General features: G+C 33.7%; 6 protein-coding genes across 11 annotated transcripts; 1 reads left to right on the forward strand and 5 right to left on the reverse strand.

The window, feature by feature from the left end:
- Positions 1-2: 2 nt before the first annotated feature.
- Positions 3-4,257, reverse strand: LOC135833223 (RCC1 and BTB domain-containing protein 1-like). The gene is made up of 11 exons (XM_065346922.1): positions 3,734-4,257; positions 3,316-3,465; positions 3,044-3,249; positions 2,125-2,271; positions 1,542-1,825; positions 1,356-1,453; positions 1,085-1,242; positions 867-991; positions 644-741; positions 425-555; positions 3-305 (listed from the first exon to the last, which is right to left on the reverse strand). Exons 1-11 carry the CDS (start codon positions 3,849-3,851, stop codon positions 165-167), a joined length of 1,656 nt encoding a protein of 551 aa, XP_065202994.1. The 5' UTR covers positions 3,852-4,257; the 3' UTR covers positions 3-164.
- A 3,031-nt stretch (positions 4,258-7,288) lies between these two features.
- Positions 7,289-9,307, reverse strand: LOC135833226 (RCC1 and BTB domain-containing protein 1-like). The gene is made up of 5 exons (XM_065346924.1): positions 9,154-9,307; positions 8,929-9,053; positions 8,061-8,158; positions 7,830-7,960; positions 7,289-7,743 (listed from the first exon to the last, which is right to left on the reverse strand). Exons 2-5 carry the CDS (start codon positions 9,051-9,053, stop codon positions 7,618-7,620), a joined length of 480 nt encoding a protein of 159 aa, XP_065202996.1. The 5' UTR covers positions 9,154-9,307; the 3' UTR covers positions 7,289-7,617.
- Positions 9,308-9,370: 63 nt separating this feature from the next.
- On the reverse strand, positions 9,371-11,371 carry LOC135833225 (RCC1 and BTB domain-containing protein 1-like). Its single transcript, XM_065346923.1, has 5 exons — positions 11,006-11,371; positions 10,397-10,832; positions 9,994-10,140; positions 9,588-9,871; positions 9,371-9,515 (listed from the first exon to the last, which is right to left on the reverse strand). The coding sequence occupies exons 2-5, from the start codon at positions 10,574-10,576 to the stop codon at positions 9,401-9,403; spliced, it is 726 nt and encodes a 241-aa protein (XP_065202995.1). The 5' UTR covers positions 10,577-10,832; positions 11,006-11,371; the 3' UTR covers positions 9,371-9,400.
- Positions 11,372-11,982: 611 nt separating this feature from the next.
- On the reverse strand, positions 11,983-15,259 carry LOC135833227 (RCC1 and BTB domain-containing protein 1-like). Of its 2 annotated transcripts, none has more exons than XM_065346925.1 (11): positions 14,968-15,259; positions 14,624-14,773; positions 14,316-14,521; positions 14,067-14,213; positions 13,662-13,945; positions 13,395-13,492; positions 13,138-13,295; positions 12,889-13,037; positions 12,724-12,821; positions 12,497-12,627; positions 11,983-12,400 (listed from the first exon to the last, which is right to left on the reverse strand). In XM_065346925.1, exons 1-11 carry the CDS (start codon positions 15,083-15,085, stop codon positions 12,257-12,259), a joined length of 1,683 nt encoding a protein of 560 aa, XP_065202997.1. In that variant the 5' UTR covers positions 15,086-15,259; the 3' UTR covers positions 11,983-12,256. The 2 variants fall into 2 exon arrangements, with proteins under 2 accessions (XP_065202997.1, XP_065202998.1); XM_065346926.1 differs by having other exon boundaries at positions 12,913-13,037; positions 14,968-15,258.
- Positions 15,260-17,865: 2,606 nt separating this feature from the next.
- On the forward strand, positions 17,866-19,969 carry LOC135833228 (uncharacterized). The gene is made up of 4 exons (XM_065346928.1): positions 17,866-18,824; positions 19,138-19,237; positions 19,341-19,445; positions 19,526-19,969. Exons 1-4 carry the CDS (start codon positions 17,992-17,994, stop codon positions 19,730-19,732), a joined length of 1,245 nt encoding a protein of 414 aa, XP_065203000.1. The 5' UTR covers positions 17,866-17,991; the 3' UTR covers positions 19,733-19,969.
- Positions 19,970-21,103: 1,134 nt separating this feature from the next.
- On the reverse strand, positions 21,104-24,738 carry LOC135833229 (vesicular glutamate transporter 3-like). 5 transcript variants are annotated; one of them, XM_065346930.1, is made up of 12 exons: positions 24,582-24,738; positions 24,399-24,508; positions 24,040-24,320; positions 23,771-23,963; positions 22,827-23,057; positions 22,564-22,738; positions 22,344-22,474; positions 22,146-22,266; positions 21,919-22,052; positions 21,633-21,775; positions 21,341-21,461; positions 21,104-21,272 (listed from the first exon to the last, which is right to left on the reverse strand). In XM_065346930.1, the coding sequence occupies exons 3-12, from the start codon at positions 24,198-24,200 to the stop codon at positions 21,105-21,107; spliced, it is 1,578 nt and encodes a 525-aa protein (XP_065203002.1). In that variant the 5' UTR covers positions 24,201-24,320; positions 24,399-24,508; positions 24,582-24,738; the 3' UTR covers position 21,104. The 5 variants fall into 5 exon arrangements, with proteins under 5 accessions (XP_065203002.1, XP_065203003.1, XP_065203001.1 ...); XM_065346931.1 differs by having other exon boundaries at positions 24,399-24,477; positions 24,582-24,709; XM_065346929.1 differs by having other exon boundaries at positions 24,399-24,702.
- Between the last annotated feature and the right edge of the window lie 234 nt (positions 24,739-24,972).

Here is a 24,972-nt window from a genome sequence, read left to right on the forward strand (position 1 = left end):
TCTTAATAGATAAATCCAGTTTTACTGAAAAAAAAAAAACTCGAACATTCAATAATTTCAACAAGATAGACATGACATCAAAAAACAAAAATAATACACTTCAAAAAATAAGTAGATAAGACCATAATAATACTGTAAATAAAATAGTCGCCATCAACCAAGTTTTAGGTTTTGAAAATGGAATTACGAGATGCTTCCTTTAAAATTTCTTGCACAGTTGCCAGATTTAATTGAGCGAAATCTTCAGACAAAACGACGTTCGCAAAATTATTCATTATGAATTCCATGCAGAATGTCTTTAAATCCTAAACATAGAAAGGTACATAGATTTAAAGATAACATCTCAAATAGAAGTGCATGGGCCTAAAATACATATGAAGCCACGTAGCATAATAAAATGATAAAAAATTATGTAGTTAGTTACTTCGAATCGCGATATTTTTGAAGTCGCATAGGATGATGATACGTTATCAACGTTGATGTTATTTCTTATCACTTTTTCACACATCTCTTCTAATTCTTCTTCGCAATAAACTCGAGCCAAATCGAACAATTCTGCAAATTAAAATAAGCACCTATGCAATCACCAATGCTGATATCAAATACCTACTTAAATACAAACCATATCTAAGAAAAAAATTACCAAAGGCAAAACAGAATGGCACATTTAAACTATCAGTGTAAAAATACTCAAGCAATGCTTTGTAAGCGACGTAGGTGCTTTCTTTAATTTCTAAAATCCTGCAGAGAAAAAATAAAATTGCGTGAGTATGGTACTCAGATATATGTTTATGTATTAGATAGGTAGGCAATAGGCATTGTACGTAGGTATTAATCATTAATTAAACGTAATAATTTTGGCTCACTTTTCTTCGTTTTCTTTCCATCCTTCTTTCAACATGCTTCTGAAATAATTACTGCGAATCCGTAACACAGCCTTATGCACTTTGATTTCTTTTCCTTCGACTAAAACAGTCAGATCGGACGTAATCTAGGAAGTAACATCATAATTTTAACTTCAATTAAACCACGTTACCTACCTAATTTTTTCCAGTTGAATTTAATGCATAAAAAAAATACCTACTTCATCTTCAAAAGAATGTCTAATATTTTCATAAATCTCAGATTTCTTTAAATTTTTCGAAGTTATGGGTCGAAAAGTGGCCACGTGGTTGCTGAAATGAACGAATACTTCATGTGGAGAGGTGAAATCAGTTACAAGCGGGGAAGAAATAAACTGTTCTGAAATTATATATACATACAGCATGAACTTTTAGAATAATATTTAAAAAAACGTGATTATCTAAAGGTTAATAAATTGTTGATATGCACTTATTGATATACTCATTACATACCTTTACATTCACCCCACATGAATATTCTGCAGTTTTCATCCATAGCGACTGATGTAGAACAAAAGACTGTTGCGAAGATATCGATCACTTTGTTGGTGCTAATATTTAAAAAATATTGGAACATAAAATTCAGATGAGCGAGCAAATAAAAAAAATTTACAAAAAATACTTCGAATAGGTACCTACCAAGCACTTCCATCATCTTCCAGAAATATAACTTCTTCGGGAGCGGGGGCAAAATAATCAAAATCGGCTCCACCAAGACCCAACTGCCCACAATCATTGTTTCCCCATGAATAAACTATACCAGCGTCACTCAGAACTAGAACATGATCACGTCCCGTAACAATTTTCTTGATGAAAACTCCGGTTAAATTTTGTACTTTTGAAGGGTCGTTATCGTCCACGTTCCCGCTTTCATTGGGGTTTCTCGCCAATATTCCATCAATGTTCACGCCCCAAGAATATACCTATCACAGAAACAAATTAAATGTAGGTAGAGATAAGTCCTAAGTAAGTAAAGTACCATTTTAAGTCTAGGTACAGTACAATGTTACAAAAATTAAGACGTCGGGTATTATTTTTTATTTACCCTAGGATGGTTAATTATTAAAAAAAAAAAATGACTTTATGTAAGGCTACATATTATGAGAAAATCACACTTTATCTAATTTTATCATTAATACATAATACCTACCTAACTAATTCTGTAATTTCATTAAATTCATCAAATAGACTTATACCTTTAGCAAACCAAATTTGTACTCACAGAGCCACTGCTTGTTAAAGCAAACGAAGCGTATTTTGAACAGGCTACCGAAATGATCTCTTCTCCTTTCAATTCACCTTCCACCACTGATTCTACACCCGGATTTGGTCGATTGTCCTCTGATGATCGTTTACCCCATTCGCAAACCTACGAAAATTTAAAACATAATTTGAATGATCGATAAAAATTAGGATAAAAGCTAGGTATGCATAATTCTTAGACTTTTTCCTGCTTCAAAAAATAGGTAGGTAGCTGGGACTAACTATAGGAAGATTAATAATTTATTATAATAGGTTGTCTATCACGTGAGTTGAATGAATTGATGGCTCATAAAACTGGAAATTTCGTAATTTTGAAAATTCACCAATTCATTTAAAAAGTTTGGATCATTCAAATGATGCCCCTCCTACCATGCTTAGTACTCGATAGGACGAAGAAAAAACGTAATCATGATAAATGACCCAATTATCTTCAAAATTGAAGAGGACGTAATCATGATGAATGACCCAATTATCTTCAAAATTGAAGAGGTGAACTTAGACCAGCATAGGCAAAGCACTTTCACAACGGAAAAGTCATCACCACGACAGAATCGTGAATTTCCGACAGTTAAAGTCGAGCTTACCCAGACAAAAAAAAAATTCATCGAAAATAATAAAAAGAATCTAAATAATTTTTGAAAGATGTACCTACCTAATATGAAAAATTTTGTTGAAAGGGAAAATAAAACAGCGAAAAAATGCTTGTCGTGATGATGCCCTTTTTTGTCGTACAAAAAATTACTCAACATTATTCAAAATAAGAGAATTTCCTGTTTATCGGAACACATAGGTATAACTCCTTCAATTAGTAAGATAAGGCAAGTACATATATATAGGTTTTACCTATCTAATAAACTGTACATACAGTGCTAGCTTACTTGATAGTTATCACACAGTACGACATTATAGGAATTACTACAGGCAATCTCGATAACTTTTCTATTAAATAAACTTCCAACAATCGAAGGACCATCGATATCATTAGGGTTCTTCGTGCCCAATTGGGAGAGTTCATCTTCGCCCCAATTGTAAACGACTCCTTCTTCAGTTAAAGCCATAATATGCCGTTCTCCGCAACTAAAATCTAAATTTGAAAATGCTACACGTAAGAATTGAATCAAAACAACGATTACTTGCATCGCATGCTTACATTTTACTTTTTTTCCACACAGTTGTTCCACTTTCCTAGGTTTGAAATCATATACCCATTCTGAATTACCCAACATATTACAGTTATTACTTCCGATGGCAAATACTTCGTCATTTTTAGTTACGTATATTGCTGACTGTCCTCGGTTACCTACACATAACACATATTAAGTATTTTGAATTTTTTAATTCCAAAAATCATGATAAGTATTGGCAATACCGTCATATATTTTGACACCTTTCTACGATAGGTATAGTAAGAACATAATTTTAGAACAGTAGGTAAATAAGAGAGTGAGAGGTGATTTTCATAACATTGAACATAACGAATAGATAGGTTTAGGTACCTGTCTTATCATACCGATCTACGTAAGGAAATTCGTTCTTATTCAAATGTAAGTATATGTCTAGCCACTTACCAAAAACTACCGCAACATGAATATTTTCAACGTCTTTTCTGCTAACAAAATGGAATACCGGCCACATTCTAACATCAACTTTATCTTTTCTACTAAACAATCGGGAATTCACTTCCATATCGAACTCTAATGCTCAATTTTTACGCGTATAAATTAAAATCTCGAACTTATCACTAATAAGTGAAATAACCAAGGCGTCAGTTAATTATTCACGTGAATCGACAGAATAGTAAAAAAGATGTACGTGTATACGTATGTTTAACACGGCGAACGATTAAAATAAAGGACATGAGTTCAACTACACATGACAGTCGCGAAACACGAATAAGTTCAACCAATATATAAGCACTTCAATATTTAAAACAACTTGGTACCTCTACCTACCTAGTACCTACCTATATTCATCTTACTTTCCACTTGCAAAGCGAAATCTGTAGATATCAGAGATATCGAAGACTCATTATTATCTACCCAATGCAATGAAAACACTATAAGTATTTTCATGTCTGAAACATTCGCAGATGGGTATAAAAGTAGTCACAAGATAGGCCAGTCAATGAATGCAAAAGTATATCTAGAGGTGAAGTTGATATAGCCGCACCTGATAATTCCTGAATGTTATTGTACATCTACTCATAGCTACCGATATAGGTTTCTTTTTTCAAACAATGCTTATGATTTTGTGACCTTTTCAGAAGAAAAGTGAAAAATCGAATATTCAAAATATCTTCCGGTGTGTACAGAACCTTCCTCCCACCCTCTCCATCATATAAAAAACCATGCAGTGATAATGCGTGACATTACTGCACCCTCCAATGATTTTATTTAAAATCAATGGGAAAGAGTCAAAGATTCACTTCTGTATTGTCATGCTTGGAATCCCGCAGTAATCACTAAAAACTGTCGAGAAGGCGCCCAATACGCACCAATCAATGTTCCAGTTCACATTTTTGACGCCTCCAGAACAATGTGAAATTACAAGATAAAATTGAAAACTTTCTAGAGGCTCTGAAATAGTGAAATTGGCAGTTTTTAAAGAGAGGGTGGAGGGTTGAATTGAAATAATTATCCACACTAGCTTGTTAATTTTTTTTTTCAAGATGTTTCGTTCAAGTTGAACGGTACTAAAGTAGTTCAAAAGAAAGTTTTCTATCTAGTACAGTCATTTTAGCAACATTTTTAGTCGAACCTCGGAAAAATTGGGGGAAAGCTGAATTTCACATTATTTGTTCAGATAGGTCTCTAAAACAACCCATCAAAAGTTGCACCCAGCAACTTGGCCGCTACCCCCGCAAGAGGTCATTAACCTTTGTCAATACAGGTTTTTCGGCTGTATCGCCTAAATTAAGGACCCAAGAGGAAAAATGTTCAAATAAAAATTGTTCTACGCTAAATTTCTTATCAGCATGACTAGTTCCTCTTTTCCCAAAATGGCGATTTCACCCTTATTGAGGAGGGGGTAAAGTTGTCAATTTTATGAAAATTGAAAAAAAAATGAAAATCGACAATGTAAAACGTGAACTTGATTCACAGTAGACTCGAAAATATTCTGACCAAAGTTGCACTCTGCAACTTGTCTGCGATCCCTGCAAGAGGTCATTAACCTTTGTCAATCTACGTTTTTCGGCTATATCGCCGAAATGAAGGGTCGGAGGGGAAAAAGTGATTGAACTGGAATTATTCTACGCCAAATTTCCTATGAACATGACCAATTCAGTTGAAATATATTTTTCAATTTTTGATGAATTTTTTAAAAATCAAATTTTGGCCAAAAATGAAGAAAAAAATCAAAATTTTATCAAATTGACGTAGATGGATGAAATTTAGGATATATCCTATTTTCGATCTGCCAAATCGATTAGAAACTATTTCAAACCATTTTGAGAAATTCTGGAGCCTCCAGCAGATTTTTGAACCGTGAAATTTCCACAAAATTTCATCAAAAGCAGCTGGAAAGCTGAAATTTATTCTGTAAACTAATTTCAATAGGCTAGGGAGTCGACTGCAAGTCGATTTAAAGTCGTGCTGGAGCCTCCAGCGACTTTTTGGAAATCACTGGAGTCTCCAGCAGATATTTCAATGCTTAAAATTTCCGTAAAATTTTACCAAACAGAGACACCCCATTTTTGACGTTATTCTGAGGTGGATCGCAGGCAGTTCTTTTGGAGCCTCCAGCATATTTTTAGAAACTTCTGTTTTTCTGAAAATGCCACGAAACCTGTCCGAATTAACTTTCGGCTTTCCAACTCCATTTGATGAAATTTTGTAGAAATTGCAATTTTCAGAAATGTAAAGAAGGCTCCAGTAATTTCCAAAAACTCACTGAAGGTTACAAAACGACTTGAAATCTACTTACAGTCGACTTCATAGTGTATTAAAATTAGTTTACAGAATGAATTTCGGCTTTTCAACTCCATTTGATGAAATTTTAAGTTTCAAAAATCTACTGGAGGCTCCAAGAATTTTCAAAAAGTTGCTGATAGTCACAAAATGGCTCAAACCTACCAGCAGTCGACTTGATAGCGTGTTTAAGTTGGATTGCAGCCAGTGGCGTAGCCAGGATTTTCTCAAGGAGGGGGCAAAGCCAGATTTTTAGGCATGAAAAATCGAAATGAGGGGTAATTTTCTGGAAATCTATTTGTGATGTGTGGTAATTTTATGAAAATGAAGGCAAAATTACTGCTCGAGCGAAGCGAGAGCGAAAATTTTTAGAAAAAATGGGTCCAAACAACGAAAAAACGTCCATTTTTGCATATTTTCTTTCAAATTTTTGCTCGCAAGGGGGGGCATGGCCCCCTTCGCCCCCCCCTTGGCTACGCCACTGATTGCAGCGTAAATTTCTTCTTTCCAACTTCATTTGATGACATATTGTGGGATATTTCAAGTTTCAAAAATGTGCTGGAGGCTCCAGAACTGCTCAAAACGGTTTGAAATAGTTTCCAATCGATTTGGCTGGTTGAAAATGGGGTATATCCCAAATTTCAGCTTTATTGCTCAATTTGGTATGATTTCGATTTTTTTCTCATTTTTGGCCTATAGGTAGATTTTCAAAAATTCACCGAAAATTAAAAAATATATTTCAACTGAACTGGTCATATGTACTTATAGGAAATTTAGCGTAGAACAATTTTTGTTTGAACATTTTTTTCTCTCGGGCCCTTCATTTCGGCGATACAGCCGAAAACCTGTATCGGCAAAGGTTAATGACCTCTTGAGGGGGTAGCGGTCAAGTTGCGGGGTGCAACTTTTGATGGGTTGTTTTATAGACCAACCTGAACAAATAATGTAAAATTCAGCTTTCCCCCAATTTTTCCGAGGTTCGACTAAAAATTTTGCTAAAATGACTGGACTAATATCTAAGAACTCAGCTTTTTTCTACCAACCAATCCTAGTTTCGCTACATCCGAGAGTTGTTTTCAAGTATGGAAAATTGAAAATCTGCAGCCTATTTATTTTTCGACGACTTTGTGTTTCTTTGAACAAGAAAAATAATACACTCAATAAGACAGTACGTTCAACACGAATTAATCTTGTTCGTTGAATAATGACAATTTATATCAATTCTACTCAATACTCAAAAATACATATGATTATCTGCCAAGTACCTATGTACAGTGACACAATAGGTACGTTAACGTTTATCTATGATTCAAGAATTTTATTTTTCAAGAAAAAACTTGGGATCACTTTTTTACGAAAACAAAAATGAGAAGTAGGTATAGGTACAGAAAAAAGTAAATTACTCAATATCTATGTCTGGTTTCAACATGATATACCATTAAAAACAGAAGTAAAATTTAAAACATAAATAAGTACTCCAAAAAAATGAGTACTGAAACAAATACAATATCCACTCAATGAAGTCTTAGGTTTTGAAAACCGAATTACGAGATGCGTGCTTCCTTTAGAATTTCTTGCACCGTTGTCAGATTTAATTGACCGAAATCTTCAGCCACAACAACGCTTGAAAAATTATTCTTTATGAATCCCATACAGAAAGTTTTTAAATCCTAAACATACATTCAAAAAGAAAAAACTCAAATAAAAGATGTACCTACATGATTATGAGAACACGTAATAAAATTATGTATCGTACTTCGAATCGCAACATTTTTGAAGTCGCATACGACGAGGATACGTTATCAACATTGATGTTATTTTTTATAACTTTCTCACACATCTCTTGCAATTCTTCTTCGCAATGCACTCGAGCCAAGTCGAGCAATTCTGTCATTTAAAAAAACATACAATATACAAAATTCTGGTTTTAAATAGGTACTTACTTATCATAAATAAGTAGGTACTAGGTGCTAAAAAAAAAAATTACCAAAGGCTGAACAAAATGGCACATTTAAAGTGTTAGTGTAAAAATATTCAACCAACGCTTTGTAAGCAACGTAGGTGCTTTCTTTAATTTCCAAAGTCCTGTAGGAGAAAGAAAAATGACAAAATTACGTGGTACCTATCTATATGTAAAATATGCTTACTTCGTAGTTCGTACCCACAGTGCCACCGACAAGAGCTCAAAAAGTCTGAGTAGGTATTTCAAAAGCATTTTGTGAACTTCATTTTTTAAAGAAAAAATTCAATCGCCAATTTTGAAATTTAAATGAAAAATTCATTTTTGAACAGAAAATGAAAACTAGATTTCGTTTTTGAAGAAAGTATGCAGGCTTTATTTTTGTGGAAAAATGCAACCTTCATCACCGAAGAAGAATAAATAAAAACTTCATTTTTGAACAGTAAATACATATAAGTAAGTGTAGGTACCTACTTACACAATCTTAATTAATTTTTGTAGAAAAACTGAAAAATTGTTTTTTTTTGGAGGGAAAAATACCTCATGAAATAAAAGCTATCAACTTTTTTTTCAAAGTTTCTTGTGAAACACATTAATTGAAAAAAAAACTTCTCTGCAAGAGCAAAAACCTTTCTCCAAAAATTATTTGTTGCAAAAAAAAAAAATTGTTTTTGAACTGAACTTTCAGAAATGGAGGAAATCTTCTTAGAGAATACTTGAAGAAAAATTCTGTTTTGTAAACTATTAATTTTCGATTTCATTTTTCGAAAAAAAGTATAGTTGTTTTGAAGGTGGGAGGGGGGAGCGTGAAATGGCCCTCGGCGGTATTACATGAACATGACTATTGACTACGTAAATATAATTCTTAATTAAAGATGTTACTTAATTGGCTCACTTTTCTTCGTTTTCTTTCCATCTTTCTGTCAACAAGCTTCTGAAATAATTACTACGAATCCGTAACACAGCCTTATGTACTTTGATTTCTTTTCCTTCGACTAAAATAGTGAGATCAGACGTCATCTGTAAAGTGACATTACATTTTGAATTTCAACAGTAGGTACAATTTTTTCTGCCAACTGATTTGAATACATCGCCTATTAGGTAAATAACTACTACCTACTTCATCTTCGAATGAATTTTTTATATAATCATACGTGTCCGTTTCTTTCAAATTTCTTGACGTTATGGGTTGAAAAGTGCCCCTACATTTGCTAAAATGAGCAAATATTTCATGAGGAGATGTAAAATCCGTAGCAATCGGGGACCAAATTCTCTCATCTGAAATCACAACATCAAATTTTAATTTTGAAAAACGTTATTTTTTAGTGGCCTATTGCCCATTATGCGCGTATCTATCAGTATACTCATCACATCTCACACATGCCTTTACAATCACCCCACATGAATATTTGGCAATTCTCATCCATCGCAACTGACGTAGAACACACGGGAACTGCGGCGATGTCGATCACTTTTTTGGTACTAAAAATATACATAGATCTAAGTCGAGATAAACGAGTCAATCAAGGAAAAAATCTCACTTCAAACACTTACCTAATTCTACCATCATCTCTCAAAAATTTCACATCTTTAGGAATGCTAGTAAAATACCCATCATCTAGTATACCATGACCCAAGTGCCCACATTCATTGCTTCCCCATGAATAGACCATACCATCGTGACTCAAAACTAGAACATGATCACGTCCCGTAACAATTTTCTTGATGAAAACTCCGGTTAAATTTTGTACTTCTGAAGGATCGTTATTGTCCACGTTGCCGTTTTCACTGTGGTTTCTCCCCAATATTCCACACCAGTTTGCGCCCCAAGAATAGACCTATCATAATAATAGACAAGTAGGTATAGGTAAGTAAGTGAACAACGTCTCAATCAGGGAGGTAATACCATTAAGAGTTGAACTCAATTGTAAGTATAGCTTATTTATACATTTTTACTCACACAGCCATTGCTTGTTAAAGCAAATGAAGCGTCCAATGAACAGGCTACCGAAATGACCTCTTTTCCTTTCAATTTTCCTTCCACCAATGATTCTACATTCGGATGCGGCCGACTGTCATTTCTTGATCGCTTACCCCATTCGTAAATCTACAAAAATTTAAAACAAATTTGAAAGATTAGACCCATGCATACTTAATTCTGGGATTTTTTCTGCTTCAAAACATAGGCAAATAATTATGCATTAGGTACATACATCAAGTCATTGACTGCAGGGACTTGGTCAATGGGTAAAGATGATGAGAATTTACAATTGGCATAAATTCATCAACTGTGTCCTATGAATACCTACCTCTACCTAATATCTACATATGTACCTATACATTTATCTAATGAGTGAACTTACTTGATGGTTATCACACAGTACGACATTATAGGAAGAACTACAGGCAATCTCGATAACTTTCCTATTGAATAAATTTCCAACAATCGAAGGACCAACAATGTTTTCAGTGGTCTTGGTACCCAATTGACCTAAATAATTACGGCCCCAATTGTAAACAATTCCTTCTTCCGTAAGAGCCATAATATGCTCATCTCCGTAACTAAAATCTAAATTTGAAAATGCTATAAAGTAAGAACTGAATCAATGTAACGATTTACCTACTTTTGCATTGCATGCTTAAATTTTATTTTTTTTCCACACAATTGTTCCACTTTTTGAGGTTTAAAATCATATTTCCAGTGTGAATTCCCAATACCAAACAATCTAAAACGATCATTGCCGATGGCAAATACTTCGTCTTTTGTAGTCACATATAATGCGTACTGCCCTTCGTCACCTATAGTATGTAATTACGTAAACAAATTTCAAATTACTAAAACATAAATAAATAAAAGAATGTAGCCTAAAGGACGATTGTCATCAAAATAAATAGAAAAATATGAATAAGTAGGTACTATGTACATATATGCACGTAGATGTGAATGAATTGAAGATACTGTACTCACTTACCATAAACTACCGCAACATGAATATTTCCAACATCTTCTCTGCTTAGAAAATGGAATACCGGCCAGATTTTAATATCAATTTTATCTTTTTTACTAAATAATCGTAAATTTGATTCCATGCTGAATACTCAGTCGCGATTTTCGAATATAGTCCACGAATAAATTATGTTGAACTTGGCACTAGTAAAATAACTGCCAGTTATCTGGTCAATCCACAGAACAGTACGAATACAATGTAAATGTTCAACATAAACGAGAAAATAAAGGACGTACAAAGTAACATAAGTACTGAACTGATAGTAATAACAGTTGCAGAACACGAATAGAACAACCCATTGAACGCTTAAATATTAAGAGACAACTGTGTCTGTCTACTGTCTACTGTCTACTAGGTACCTAACCTATCTTACTTTCAGCAGGAAAAGCAGAAATATGCAGATGCCGAGTACCTTAATCATCTCGTAATGTGTATGTAGGTAATATACATAATAAAAAAACACTTGGAATTTTCATGCCTGAAACATGCATGAATAGATTTTAGGTAAGTTGATGAACGTATACGTTGGAGTTGACAGCCGACAGATAATAATTCTTGATTGTTATTATGTGCAATATCAGTCAATGGATAGTTCGATGTTACCTACTCACCTTATTTTTCCACACACAATTTTTTGTACTTTACCGGTACTCTTAGTACCTTACCTGCCTCATAACCAGTGTAGAAAAAAATTCAAAAGCTAAAGTTCATATTTTTTTAATTTTTGGAAACTTCTTGAATTTAAAAAAAAAAAACTGTTTTTGTGGCGATTTGTCAACTATTTCATACACAATTTTTTTCAAACAAAATGAATCCGCATGAACTAATCACTCCCATTCAATCCCCTCTCCTACACGCACAAACTACATGGTTTAATAAGCAATGGAAGTGAGGTCTCGAACACCGTAAGAGAGTAACCTAACCAATAATAATACAACTCATATGATTGAAAATTTATCGTAATTTTCCTTTTTAAAAAGATAAAAAATAATGGTAATTTTACAATGAATCACACGATGAAGTTTTTTTTTTGAAGAAATAAGTACTAATTTTATTTCAACTACTTACCTAAACTAATATTAGGTACGTAAGTATAGGTACCTACCTACCTAAGTTGTAAAAAAAACGTAAAAATTAACACGATAATTAACTAAACGAAATAAACGCATTGTTATAAAAATAAAATGAAGTAAAAAAAATCACGTAAAGAACTCTTTAGGTTTTAAAAACTGGATAGGAACGAGATGCTGCATTCAGAATTTCTCGAACAGTGAGAAGATTCAATCGAGCAAAATCTTCAGATATGACAACGTTGGAAAAATTATTCATCATGAATTCCATACAGAACGTCTTCAAATCCTAAACAATGTTAATTCAAGAGTAAAATTTCGAATCGAATTAAAAATAAGCTCATATACATTATATAAATGAGAGTAAATAATAGAATTATCTTACATCAACTCTCATTGATTTCGCGGTAGCATACGATGAGGCCACGTTATCAATACTGATGTTATTTTTTATAACTTTTTCGCACATTTCTCGCAATTCTTCTTCACAATAGACACGAGCCAAGTCCAGTAATTCTAAAATGTTGATGAGTTAAGCGATGAGTGGCTTGAAATGGCTCATAAAATCATTAAAATTATGGTTAACTCAAAAAAAACTACTATGTAATTTACCGAAAGCAAAACTAAATGGCACATTCAAATCATCTGTGTAGAAATATTCGATCAGGGCTTTATAGGCGATGTAAGTGCTTTCTTTAATTTCCAAAACCCTGCGGAAAAAAAAGATATTGAAAATCAAGGTAAATATAAATATGAAAATCAATATGTTCTATCAACTTAGGGTATAAGTTTGCAGCGCACTCGTCTTCGTTTTCCTTCCATCCTTGTTTCAACATATTTTTGAAGTAATTACTGCGAATTCGCAATACAGCTTTATGCACTTTGATTTCTTTCCCTTCCACGAGAATAGTCAGATCCGATGTTGCCTAGAAAATAGCAAACAATTAGTACATAGGCAGGTACCTCACCTACCATTTTTTCTCACGTGAGTTCAATCGGAACTACATAGGTAGTAGGTATACTAACTTCATCTTCAAAAGCATTTTTGATATGTTTGTAAATCTTCGCCTTAGTTAAATTTTTCGAAGTAATAGGACGAAAAGTTCCGGTGTAATGGCTGAGGTTAACGAATATTTCCTGCAGAGAATTAAAATCAGTCGCGAGTGGAGAACAAATATTCTGACCTGAAATGATTGGAACAAATAACAAATTTCAAAATAATTTTGAAACAATATGAAAATGTCTATCCTTAATTATTCATTTGAACATTACACGTTTCATACCTTTGCATTGGCCCCAAATAAACAGCTGACAATTTTCATCCATTGCAACTGATGAACTGCAGAAGTGAGTAGCTGCGATATCGATGATTTTTCTGGTGCTACGAAACATAAGTAAATAACGTAAAATCTGATATCACTCGAGTGTGAGTAGATATAGGTAGGTAAGGTACATCGCATACGACATTCCCTACGCTTATTGTAGTAATTGTATCTTCTCACTAGCGAATTCAGAGAAAAACGTGTAATATCTACTTCAAAAATGCATACCTGACACTTCCATCACTTCGTAAAAATTCAATTTCTTCCGGAACAGAAGAAAAAACATCGCTCTTTATTTCTCCGTAGCCCAACTGCCCGCAATCATTTTTACCCCACGAATACACCACACCAGCATTACTCAAAACAAGAATGTGTTCTTGACCGGCTACAATTTTCTTGATGAAAACTCCTGTTAAGTTTGAGATCTTGGATGGATTGTTTTTCCCTTCATTGGTGCTTTCGTTGCAGTTTCGTCCCAATATTCCATGACTATCCAGACCCCATGAATACACCTATTACACAAATAAGTAGGTAAGCAAACAATACCGCAAAAATAGGACATTTGGCATCAATACGCATTTAAATTAATGTAGGTAAGTAGCTATTGTTTTCACTAGCAAAATATTTACTCACACAGCCATGACTTGATAAAGCAAATGAAGCGACTTTTGAACAAGCAACCGAAACAATTTCTTCGCCTTTCAGTTTACCTTCAACCAATGTTTCTACACTTGTATTTGAGCGATAGTCTTCCGTCGATCGTTTGCCCCATTCGTAAACCTAAGAAAATTTAGGTATATCAATCATAAATTATTACGATGATATCTATTTGTAAGGTACTTATGTAGGTAAGAGGTAGGTAGCTAGGTACCAACAACTTACCTGATAATTATCACACAATACAATGTTGTAGGAAGAACTACAGGCGATCTCGATAACTTTCTTATCGAATAAAGTTCCAACAACCGAAGGACCAATGGTATCATTAGGGTTCTTGGTACCCAACTGAGAAAAATCATTATTGCCCCAATTGTAAACGATTCCTTCTTCAGTTAGAGCCATAACATGATTATCACCGACAGTAAAATCTATCATACGTTCAAAAATCAATTAAACGAATAAAAATTGGAAATAAGTATTACATAAGGTAAATCAATGCAAAATTTTTCAATACATATCTAGTTACTCACATTTTATTTTTTTGCCGCATAGTGGTTCAACTTTTCGAGGTTTTAAATCGTCTTTCCATTCTGAATTTCCTAACATATGATACTCATTGGAACCCATGCCAAATACTTCGTCTTTCTGCGTTACATAGACTGCTGATCCTCCTCGATTTCCTGTGTACAATAATTCAATAAATTATCAGATTAGAAGCACATTCCACTTTTCGCAGGAAGAAGATAAAAATACGAGTACATATAAGTACATAAAATATGGAATACGGATCCGGCGACTTCAAATCAACTCGTCAAAAAAATCAAATCAGCACCTACTTAGGTACATAAACATAAAAATGTTTTCTGAATCTTACCGAACACCACTGCAACTTTGATATTTTCAATATCTTTTTTGCTAAAAAAGTGAAAAATCGGCCACATTTGAATGTCACTTTTATCAAGTCTGTAGAATAAATTTGGATTCGGCTCCATTTATAAACGTTTAGAACTTGAACTTAATATGTTTCAGAACCTAAATCACGATTCAATATTTCCTAATTTCCAACATTAAAACGCGGTTAATTAAAACACTTGAAGTACACAGTAACTATTCACTACTGCTGACACTGCACTGCTGTAGTTGTGAACTACCTTCTCCTTACGTCAAGTTCGTAGAAGAAAAAATACATCTATCTATTTATCGCTCTCGCATTTTTATTTTAAAAACGTGCTTGCGACGCATTTCTGTTATGTTATCGCCTTATCGCAAAAAAAAAAAAAACCGAGGTTCCAGGCATGCAGGAATCAATCAAACACACACATCGCAAAACGCTACACACCTTCGCGTCGGTATTTTATTTCAGCTACATACGTAGGAAGTTGTTTTAATTCTTGGAGGGCAAGCGATTAGTTTTCCATGATTTGCGTAGTCGCTATGCAAAGAGAAAAATAATTCTATAAAAAATTCTTCATCAGTGTTTTGAATCTACTGCATCTTTAGCATTTTTGAGAAAAAAACTACCCATGTCAAAATTTGGGGCCAAAATTTTTGAAAAAATAGGTAACGACGTAACAACTTTAAAATTGAAAATGAGATTGACTGCGCCTGCAGGAATAAGCTGGGATCTTCTAATCTGGTCATATTCTAATATTTTATATTGGTAGTTAGGTAGTAGGTAAGGTAGAGTACTTACAAATGGGAACCTCTCGAGGTGTTCGCCTCCTATTTGAACGAAATTATTGATTTTTAAAAAGAGCATTATCGAAAACCCTCATAAATTTTTCGAGTTTTGGTGAATTATTGAAAATTCAAGATTGACCATTTCCAGTGATTTATATGCTTTTAAAAAAATATATCATTGATATAATTATAATAAATGGCGGAAATCATGGTAGTGTGATGGGCGTAATTCTGAAATTTCAACTCTTCGGAACCAAATCTCTCTACTTTGAGCCATTCTAGAGTCTGCAATTCTGCATGTGCGAATTTCGACTTCTCCAAAATTTTAAAATTTATCTAGAAAATGTCGAAATTGATTTGGACAGCTTAAAATTGAGTTAGGGCTTATTCTCGATCCGTGCATGGAAAAGATTTATCCACATTTCAGCGAATTTACAGGAGGACACTCCAAGTGTGTGTGTGTGTGTGTTTTTTTTACGAAAATACATATTATATCAAGTGCCAATTGTAAATTGTACCAGAAAAATTTTTGAACCGATGAATGGAAGGGAATTAAAAAGACGTCCCCAAAACACACCACCAGTAAGAATTTTAAGATCTGAAATTCACGTTCAGATTTTCGTAGAGTTTTCATAAATTCAAATTTTGGTCTCATTTTTCTCATTAAAAAAAAATCAAAACCTTAGATTTCTACGTTAATTTCATTTGTAAATTTCAATTTTCTATTTTTCTCATAAGAAATGAGCCAAATTTGAATTTTCAAAAATTCACCAAAAATCGAAAAATAAATATCAGCGTTAGCTCTTGAAGTTTTTGTTGGTGTTGTAGGTGTGGGGCCCTCTTTAAATTCCTCTTTATCCGATTAAAAAAGTTTTGTGCCAGTTGGAATATTTCCGTTTGCAAGGAAAAAATTCATAAAATCAAAAATTCTCCGTTCTTAAGGAAATGCTTAACATTTGTTCGAGTGGCTGCGTCTTGTTTGTGACCAACTCTCCAATACGAATTTCACAATTTCGCGCATTGTAGAACCTTCAGTGCGATTTTCGATTTCTCCGGAATTTCAAAACTTGATATAAACATCAAGCTCACTCAGAAGTCAGGTCAGGACGGTCTGAATTAATGGTACCTACCTATCTACATTAATCAACCTTGTGTGTGCCCTCTTTTCGTAGGTAGGTACATACGTAGTACCTAAGTGTAATATTGATTTATGTGCCTACTTTAAAAAACTACTTATGTACATAGGTACTTGAGTAACACAAATTCAAATACATGTGTATTCTAGGCTCATGCAATGATTTTTTTATTAGGTAGATATAGGTACACTAAAAAATTTAATAAGGGTAAAAGTATAATTAGATACTTACAGGGGGCACAGAAAGTATTAGCACACCTCACAAAAATCGCAATTTTTCAAGCTGACATTATGAGCTCAAATTCTGAGATAGCTGAAAAAATGAGACTACCTATTTTATGGTACAAATTACTATCTATCTTTAACCGAATGAGATGACATTCAAAAAAATTCAAAAATAAAATTAGAGTTTTCCTTTTTTTTTCAAGCTTGCTCATCTTTTTTAGAGGATACCTACCGCGTTTCTAAGTATCAAAATTTTCCAATTTTGTAGTGAATTTGAATTTCATGAAAGTAATAACTGGAAATATATCACTTAACATCCCACAAAAACAACGCTCGAGGCATAATAGAAAAAAAACCAAGAGATACGAAAGTTACGAGTTGAAAAGTCACTCTTTTCGAGAAAAAATCAAGCAAAAACCAAAAAATGTTGATGAGAATCGTTCATTAAGATGACATCATGAAAAATAATTTTCACACTCTAAATAGTTAATACGGTAGAAATTTTCTTCCTTTTGTCTCAGATTAGGTTTCGACTCATTTCTCTCCTCTCCTCTATTTTTGAAAGACCATTTTTATTTCAAATAATCGATTTTTTTCAAAATCCAAATGGACTATATTTTTTCACTCCTCATTGTAAATTAAATTCGACCCTGAACTCATTTTTTTAAATTTTCCACTCATCTGGTTCTTTCCGTGTATTGTTCATAATTGATGCTAACAAACTAACCTCTACGCTTATTGGTTGCCTATTTCTATAATAAACCTGGGAAATAAATCGTATTCTAAAAATCATTCGTTGAATTGGTGGCGTTCTCGGTCTCTCAATACTGTTCAATTTTCTATACCTACCTAATCATCATGAATGTGCTGAACGATCTCGTGAAAATCGTGAACCAAATTCGTGGCAAAGAAAATCTTTTCGGATATCAGTCAACAACGGCGAACCAATTCCATCTAACTTTTTGTTTCATGGGAGAAATCTATCGAAGTCCTGTCTTTCATAAACATACCAAACTTGTCTGGTTTGTATGGCAACTTTGTGGACTAATTGTGGCTGTTTCTCAGATGGTGCTGTGTTTGATATACCGAGATAAAAAGGATGCTGCCGCGTTGTTATACAGCATGTTTGCTTTCATGTATGTTTTATATACACACATTGTAATGCCTTACATCTCAGTAATTCGACACAGCAGCAATTTACACGATGTGATTCGAATAGCCGATCGTATTATCACGAAAAGAAAAGTAAGAACACACGAACCAAGCAAAAAAATGAATTTAGGAAAACTACTAGTGCTTATTTTTTTATTCAATTTAGTTACTCTTTCGTTTTATATTGTACTTAGTTCACTGAGTGTGATACTATTTTATGAAGAGGAAAAAGTAAAAAACTATATCTACTACGACGTTTTTATTCCTAAACTAGATAAATATGGATCTTTGTCATTTTTTCTTATTTCTAATAACGTTATAAATTTAATTGCTATTTCTGTATTAGTATGCACTCCCATGGCACCATTTATTTTCGTATTTCTGTCTGTTATATTTCGTAATGAAATGCAACAAATTATCAATGACCTCAACTCACTTAGTGCAAATACTGACATGACTATTGAAACTTATAAAAATGTTGAACCGAAATTCAAACACATTCTTACAAAGTGTACACGCGACTTCCAGGTTGTTTGCAAGTAAGTTTGATGTTTTGCATACAGGGTGTTTCCTTCCACCGGGTAAGTAGGCAACTCATGTCGAGCACAACTATGTAGTATGTAGTATGTATGTTTGCCTGCCTTTTGGATTGAAGGAGCGAACGTATGCTCTCTTAAAATGAAATTTTTTCGGTGTTGGTTGGAAATTTCAATCTTGTTTAGTTGCTTAAGTCGAGAATCATGGTAACTGATAACTTACTCGGAGGAAGAAGGTGGGTCACCTATGAAACACCCTATGCTTTCATCGGCAATAAAATTCATCGAGATTGGTATAAATTCATCGTGTTTTCAGAATGTTTGAATGTTTTCGAGGTTTCTATGAAGATATGGCTGCTATCATATTACCAACTGTGCTTTACGTTGGGGTCACACATGCTTTTCTCTTTGTATCGGTGAGTGTTCATTCATAACAGTGTAAGTATACCTTTGAACTTTATTACGAGTGTGCAATATTCACTTATTTAGCTGATTTCTTTTTTCAATCATTTCGTACAGCCCGGTACCTCAACCACGGTCAGGCTGAGAGAAATAACTGTGTTCTTTGCAACTGTTCAACTGGTGTACATGTTATGTTGGACAGGAGAAATGGTGACTGAATCGGTACGTAGTGAAACTTCTCGTTTAAAAATAAAAACATGAAATTTTCTATTGAGGTGTTATAACTTTTTTCCACGATATAGGCACAAGCGGTATCTTTTGCTGTGTATTCTACTCCATGGTATTGGTCAACATCATTCCGTAAAGATGTTTACATACTTCTGTGCCAAACTCAAAGACCGATTACTGTAGTAGCACTAGGAACTTATCCTCTTTCATTGGCGACCTTCTTGCGTTTTATGAATATTATACAATCATCTGTGAATGTTTTAAGACAGATCACCTCATAATGAAATATCGTGCCTAAATATGTAGAATTTAGTGACATGATTTTGTGTAAGTATCTGCATAATGTTTAAGCTTTAGTTCAATGTACACATTATATGTATTAGGCCTATTAGATTAGCTGTTTTCATTTTTAAAATCAAGTAAGTATTATGATTATGAGAAATAGGTATGTAGGCACCTAGGAATGCAAATTTTATGTTACTTACCTACGTACCTAAATAAAATGTTAAGAAATGTCATTGTTGTATAAGATAAATACGAAGAAAACCAAACGTTTCAATCGGTGAATGGAAGAGACCAAATTGAAAAGAAACTAATGAATTACCTACTAGACTTTTGTAATAGGTACTTTTCCTCGAAAGAAAACAACAATAGGTAACAAGAACAAAATTTTATCAAGTTGGGCAAAAGTGTTCCATTCTCGACTCTCGAAATCGATCGATGGCGATCATCAGCCCTTTTGGGGCCCTCGGTGGTTTTTTTTGATGTTATGGTTTTCGCAAGAAGTTCCATGAGAAGGGCTAACTGACGCTCAGCATTTACAAAATTGAATCTACCCTTCTTTTTACCTCCATGGATTGATTTAGGTATGAATTTTTGAAAACAGTTTTTGCCAATCCAAATTAATTTAGGTTTACCGATACCCTGTAGTGTTTTTTTTTTTTTTTGAAAACAAGAAAGTCTAAAAACACGCTGCAGGCTCCAAAAATAAAATGAGCCGAAACTACCACAATTCGATTCGTGGTGAGCCAAAAACGAAGTAAACCACATTTCCATGTTCGATCACAATAATTGAGGAGCAATATTCCAAGACTCCCCTACGTCCACTTTTTGAAATTTTCCCTTAATCTGGTAAATTGGCTATTTAGGCGAGTGTAACACTTTATTTGGGCGGATTTATGATGTAGGAGTGTAGCTATTAGTTCATCCACCAGATACCGCTAAAAAAAATTCAATAAAAATGGACAAAGTGCGTTTTGGAACATTATTTTTTTTTAAATGCGATTTGAAAAAAATGGACTGAGAGCACTTTGGAATATCGCTCCTCAATTTAATAAATTTTCATGTTATTTTTCAATTTAAAAAAAATAAAATAAAATTCATCTTCAAAATTTAGTTGAATGATTTATTTTTAAATGCTCTTTCGATTTCTTAAGGTCATTTTAAACATTTTTTGAACCTATTTTGGACATTTCAAAGCCTTATGAGACCATACATTTGTTACTGAATTTTTTTTGAGGACCACCTCACGTTAAGTATAAGTCTTTATGCTAAAAAAAAAGGTAAGTACCTAGTTACCTACCTGATAGGTTCTTATTCGATTTTTAAAAATCTCTGTGTGCTAGAAACGCGGGTTGTAAGTGAATTTTAAAATCATTTTAAAAGTTGTTTATTTTGATTGCGTAAATTCACATTCGCTTCTTGAGGAACATTCACGGACCATGATTGCGGTTCGCTCGAACCGAATATTATATACACCGATGCAACGAATACTAAAATCCCTGATGACCACAGGAAACAAACGTACCATTCCTTCACGATCTGAAATAAAAGCAAAAGTTATACTTGTGAGTTAAACTTGACTTATGTCTTATAGATTAGATACTCACGTGGTTCTGAACCATGTATCCCACGAAGTTTTGCACCATTATGATACCGAAGGTTTGCCCGAATAGAACCATTCCAGAAATTAGACTCGTGTGATGAGGAGCCATGCTGACTTTGATTAATCTTTGTTATGAACATTAAAAATATATTATTTTTTTAACAAGGTACGTATATGGTGATGTCTTACTCTCTTAAGTCCTAATTGGATAAATGTATGATACCTATAGGTTTGTATAAATAGGTTAAGTATTGAACAAAATAAAGCTTGCTTTACACTCAACTGAATGAACTTACTCGCAAAGAATACGACTATATGAAATCATTCCATTGATCAATACAAGGCAAATCATTGATAAGACAAAATTATTTGCGATCACAATTAATGTGAAAAGAGTCGAAGAAATTAGAAACCCGACGCAAAGAATTATTTTGTGAATCTAAAACAATATATTTTCTTTTTAATTTTGTTTTTCGAGAGAAATTGTGGGTATAGGTACCTATTATCTAAAAACCACAGGACAACATATCAAATGTCTAATTTGAGAAAATTTAGGTATAGGTTAGGTAGGTAGGTAGTTACCTGAGAATCTCTTAATTTGCTCTTCTTTTGCCAATGACTCATTAATATTCCTGCGAGTGGTATTGTAAAAATGTTGGCTAAATTAGGAATCGATGAAATATACCCTACTAAATTCACATCCATTTGCACTGCATCTAAGTACATACATAAGAAATTAATTGAACACTTTGGTGTTTCATTTTTTAGTTCATCAGAATCACCAAAAATATGTACTCATCTTTACCTACCTTTAATGAATGAAGGGCTGTACCCTACCGTGAATGCGTTAGTCCAACCATAAGCGAAATTGCATAAGGTCAATGCCCAGAATGAAGATGTGAGTAAAATTGCTTTATATGGATTGCCGGTCTAAATTACAAGAATCAAGAGAATCAAATAGAAAAATAGATTGGCACAATTTAAAAATTGGTCGAATATTTACCCACATTTGAGGGAGAAACGTTCCCAGTTTCTTTTTTTATGTACAAGAGTTCTCTACGAGATATTCTTTTATCGTCGGCTGGATCATTTGGAACGAATATCAACCAAAGCAGGGACCAAATAAAACATAGGGTACCTGTTTGATGTGAATAAAATATATTTCAAGTGGAGCTGAGATTATTGAAAAAATAAATCAAAATCATAATTATACTTATGTACTCGTACCTGTGCTATAGAAAGCCATCGACCATCCCCAGCGATGCATGAGATAACCACATGAAATAAAGGTCAAGCCATTTCCAATATAGAAACCATTCATAACCAACGACACGCACGTGGATCTTTCTGGTTTTGGGATCCAATTAGCGAAAATTGTGGCACAGCTGGCGATGCTGAAACCCTGAAAATTCACGAAGAAATTTTTGGCGACTACCATTAAGATTGCATTTTAGATGATGTATTTTTAGGTAATGTTTGTAATATTGAACCTGAAAAAATCCCAGCAATCCTCGAAGTGCCAAGAAAACGTAAAAATTAACATAGAGACTGTATGGTGAAAAAATCAGTGCCACTCCACTCAGCATCATTGTTACACCTAACGTTGTCGAGCCTCCAAATTTTTGCGATATGATTCCGCCTAATGGAATGAATAAAGAACCATATGCGAACATATTTAGAACCAGACTAACGGTCATCGAGTTCCATTGGTATCTTGGGGGCTTGAGTGAAAAACAATTGGAAATAAGATATACTCACCTCGTATGTCAAGTCTTTAAATTACTAAATTCATTTTCTGATTTTTTAAAATGTTAATTAGGAAAGAGTTGAAAAATAACACCCATTTTGATTCAAAATTTTAGGAGGTAGAGTGCATTTCCGAATTTTTGTTGAATTCTTGAAAATCTAGGGGCCAAAAATCAAAATTTCACCGAACTGACAATATAAAGCTGAAATTATTGGTATGAACCCAATTATTTCCAACGGTTTCAACTCGTTTTGAGCAGTTTATTTGGAGTCTTCCAGCGAAATTTTTTAAAGTTGAAATTCTCACAAAATTTCACTTAACGAAGTTGAAAAGTCAATATTCACTTTTATATTTTGATTTCAACAGGCTGAGTCGATTACCTACTGGTGGTTTCCAGCTCTTCTGAACCTGAACCCCTCGATCCTTTTTGGAAATTCTAGACGTTCAAAAAGTGCCATAAAAACTGTACAATTAACATTAATTGGTTGAGGTACTCTACACATAAACACATAATCAGTTTGAATTTCCAATGGTAATCTGTGGAAATATTTTGGAATTTTTTTCGAACGTACCTAACTATCTTCGTAGTAAAATGCCCATTTTAGTTTTTCAACGGTACTTGGTAACTTCCTTCAGAGGTGCAATCACAAATAATTATGTGGGGATTAAATTCTTATCACATCTTACCTGTACGTCTTGTGATATGAAATTATTCGAATCATTAGTCGAATGCGAGTTCTTCGATACCATCTCAATTATCGCTATATTGGTTACTTGGCCCACTACTGCCATCATAATGTGACCAAAAAATAGTAAAATCAGTATGAAGAATCGTTTGGAGAACCATACAGAAGGTGCATCTAAAGTTTCTGGAGATTTCCTGGTGTGGGGACATGATTAAGTTAGGTAGGTGTTGTATTGTAGGTATACCTACCAATTGCAGATGAAAGTCTCACCTTTGAAGTTGCGATGACGTGAGGGGCGTTTCCTCTTGTAAATTACTCGTAGTATCTTCTTTGCTTTTGGGAGTAATCTTCAACAACGTCGTGTCTTCAGCTGCTGTGAGCTGCTTCATTAGAATGTGTTGTTGGCACATTGTATCAATTTCAACATTCATAATACATTTTTTTCGATAACTTTTGAACTACTGGTGATGAATAGAACGAAGCAACTGCAGAATTCTTGCTCTAACTTATGTATTAGGTACTATGTATCTATCTGTCTGTATTCTCTTGATCTATTTAGAAAAGAAGAATTTCGGTCAAGATGTGGTCAAATTTTGAATTTTTGAAGAAGATTTTACAGGATAACTTACCTAATACCTACTGCCAATGGAGTAAATTTTTTGTTAAGGTTCTGTCACCATTCTTTTGGTGGAAAAAGTTGATTCTTCTCTGTCGTGTTAACATTACACGAAAATGAAGGCTATGACATTATGACAAAACTACTCAAGGGCAAGTAAATCATAATTTATCTGCATATTTAGGTACATACTTACCTATTGAAATTTACAAGTTGTCGCCTTTAATGATGTAATATTTTATCACATTCGAGTACAAATTAAATATTCAACTTTGAATCCAAACGTAAGGCTTTTACTTTTATCGATTACGTCATCTCGTATGAAGGCAATTAAATTCGTATAAAATTATCAGCTTCCTTCTCAATGTTGCCACTCTTCAAATTCATATTCATCTTATTTACAATTGTGTTATGCTATTCGAGTAGGTACCTATTTCTGTCGATCATTCTTCACCCATGTTGATCGGCGCTTTTAAGGGAAGTAGTCAAAAATAATTTGAAAGTGGGAATAATTTTGTATGTAACTTGACGATGATTCCAATGACGGTAATTTTTAGAGTAGAAGATGGGATGGTGAAAAAAATGGG

Source organism: Planococcus citri, chromosome 1 (assembly GCF_950023065.1).
Source record: "Planococcus citri chromosome 1, ihPlaCitr1.1, whole genome shotgun sequence".
NCBI classification, from domain to species: Eukaryota; Metazoa; Arthropoda; class Insecta; order Hemiptera; family Pseudococcidae; genus Planococcus; species Planococcus citri.

Excerpts from the sequence above, each read along its gene's own strand:
- LOC135833229 (XM_065346930.1), bottom strand. The coding sequence starts at position 24,200 with ATGAATGTTGAAATTGATACAATGTGCCAACAACACATTCTAATGAAG. Across the intron at positions 23,058-23,770 it reads TCATATCACAAGACGTACAG|CCCCCAAGATACCAATGGAA; the intron begins GTAAGATGTGAT and ends TTTTCACTCAAG. Across the intron at positions 22,267-22,343 it reads GGAACGTTTCTCCCTCAAAT|ACCGGCAATCCATATAAAGC; the intron begins GTGGGTAAATAT and ends CTTGTAATTTAG.
- LOC135833226 (XM_065346924.1), bottom strand. The coding sequence starts at position 9,053 with ATGACGTCTGATCTCACTATTTTAGTCGAAGGAAAAGAAATCAAAGTA. Across the intron at positions 8,159-8,928 it reads TGGAAAGAAAACGAAGAAAA|GACTTTGGAAATTAAAGAAA; the intron begins GTGAGCCAATTA and ends TTTCTCCTACAG. Across the intron at positions 7,744-7,829 it reads CAAAAATGTTGCGATTCGAA|GATTTAAAAACTTTCTGTAT; the intron begins GTACGATACATA and ends ATGTATGTTTAG.
- LOC135833225 (XM_065346923.1), bottom strand. The coding sequence starts at position 10,576 with ATGGCTCTTACGGAAGAAGGAATTGTTTACAATTGGGGCCGTAATTAT. Across the intron at positions 10,141-10,396 it reads TACTGTGTGATAACCATCAA|ATTTACGAATGGGGTAAGCG; the intron begins GTAAGTTCACTC and ends AAATTTTTGTAG. Across the intron at positions 9,516-9,587 it reads AGAGATGATGGTAGAATTAG|TACCAAAAAAGTGATCGACA; the intron begins GTAAGTGTTTGA and ends GTATATTTTTAG.
- LOC135833227 (XM_065346925.1), bottom strand. The coding sequence starts at position 15,085 with ATGGAGCCGAATCCAAATTTATTCTACAGACTTGATAAAAGTGACATT. Across the intron at positions 14,522-14,623 it reads ATGCGGCAAAAAAATAAAAT|ATTTTACTGTCGGTGATAAT; the intron begins GTGAGTAACTAG and ends AACGTATGATAG. Across the intron at positions 13,296-13,394 it reads TATTTGGGGCCAATGCAAAG|GTCAGAATATTTGTTCTCCA; the intron begins GTATGAAACGTG and ends CAATCATTTCAG.
- LOC135833223 (XM_065346922.1), bottom strand. The coding sequence starts at position 3,851 with ATGGAAGTGAATTCCCGATTGTTTAGTAGAAAAGATAAAGTTGATGTT. Across the intron at positions 3,250-3,315 it reads GTGTGGAAAAAAAGTAAAAT|ATTTTAGTTGCGGAGAACGG; the intron begins GTAAGCATGCGA and ends TTTCAAATTTAG. Across the intron at positions 742-866 it reads TGGAAAGAAAACGAAGAAAA|GATTTTAGAAATTAAAGAAA; the intron begins GTGAGCCAAAAT and ends TTTTCTCTGCAG.
- LOC135833228 (XM_065346928.1), top strand. The coding sequence starts at position 17,992 with ATGAATGTGCTGAACGATCTCGTGAAAATCGTGAACCAAATTCGTGGC. Across the intron at positions 18,825-19,137 it reads GACTTCCAGGTTGTTTGCAA|AATGTTTGAATGTTTTCGAG; the intron begins GTAAGTTTGATG and ends TCGTGTTTTCAG. Across the intron at positions 19,446-19,525 it reads GAGAAATGGTGACTGAATCG|GCACAAGCGGTATCTTTTGC; the intron begins GTACGTAGTGAA and ends TCCACGATATAG.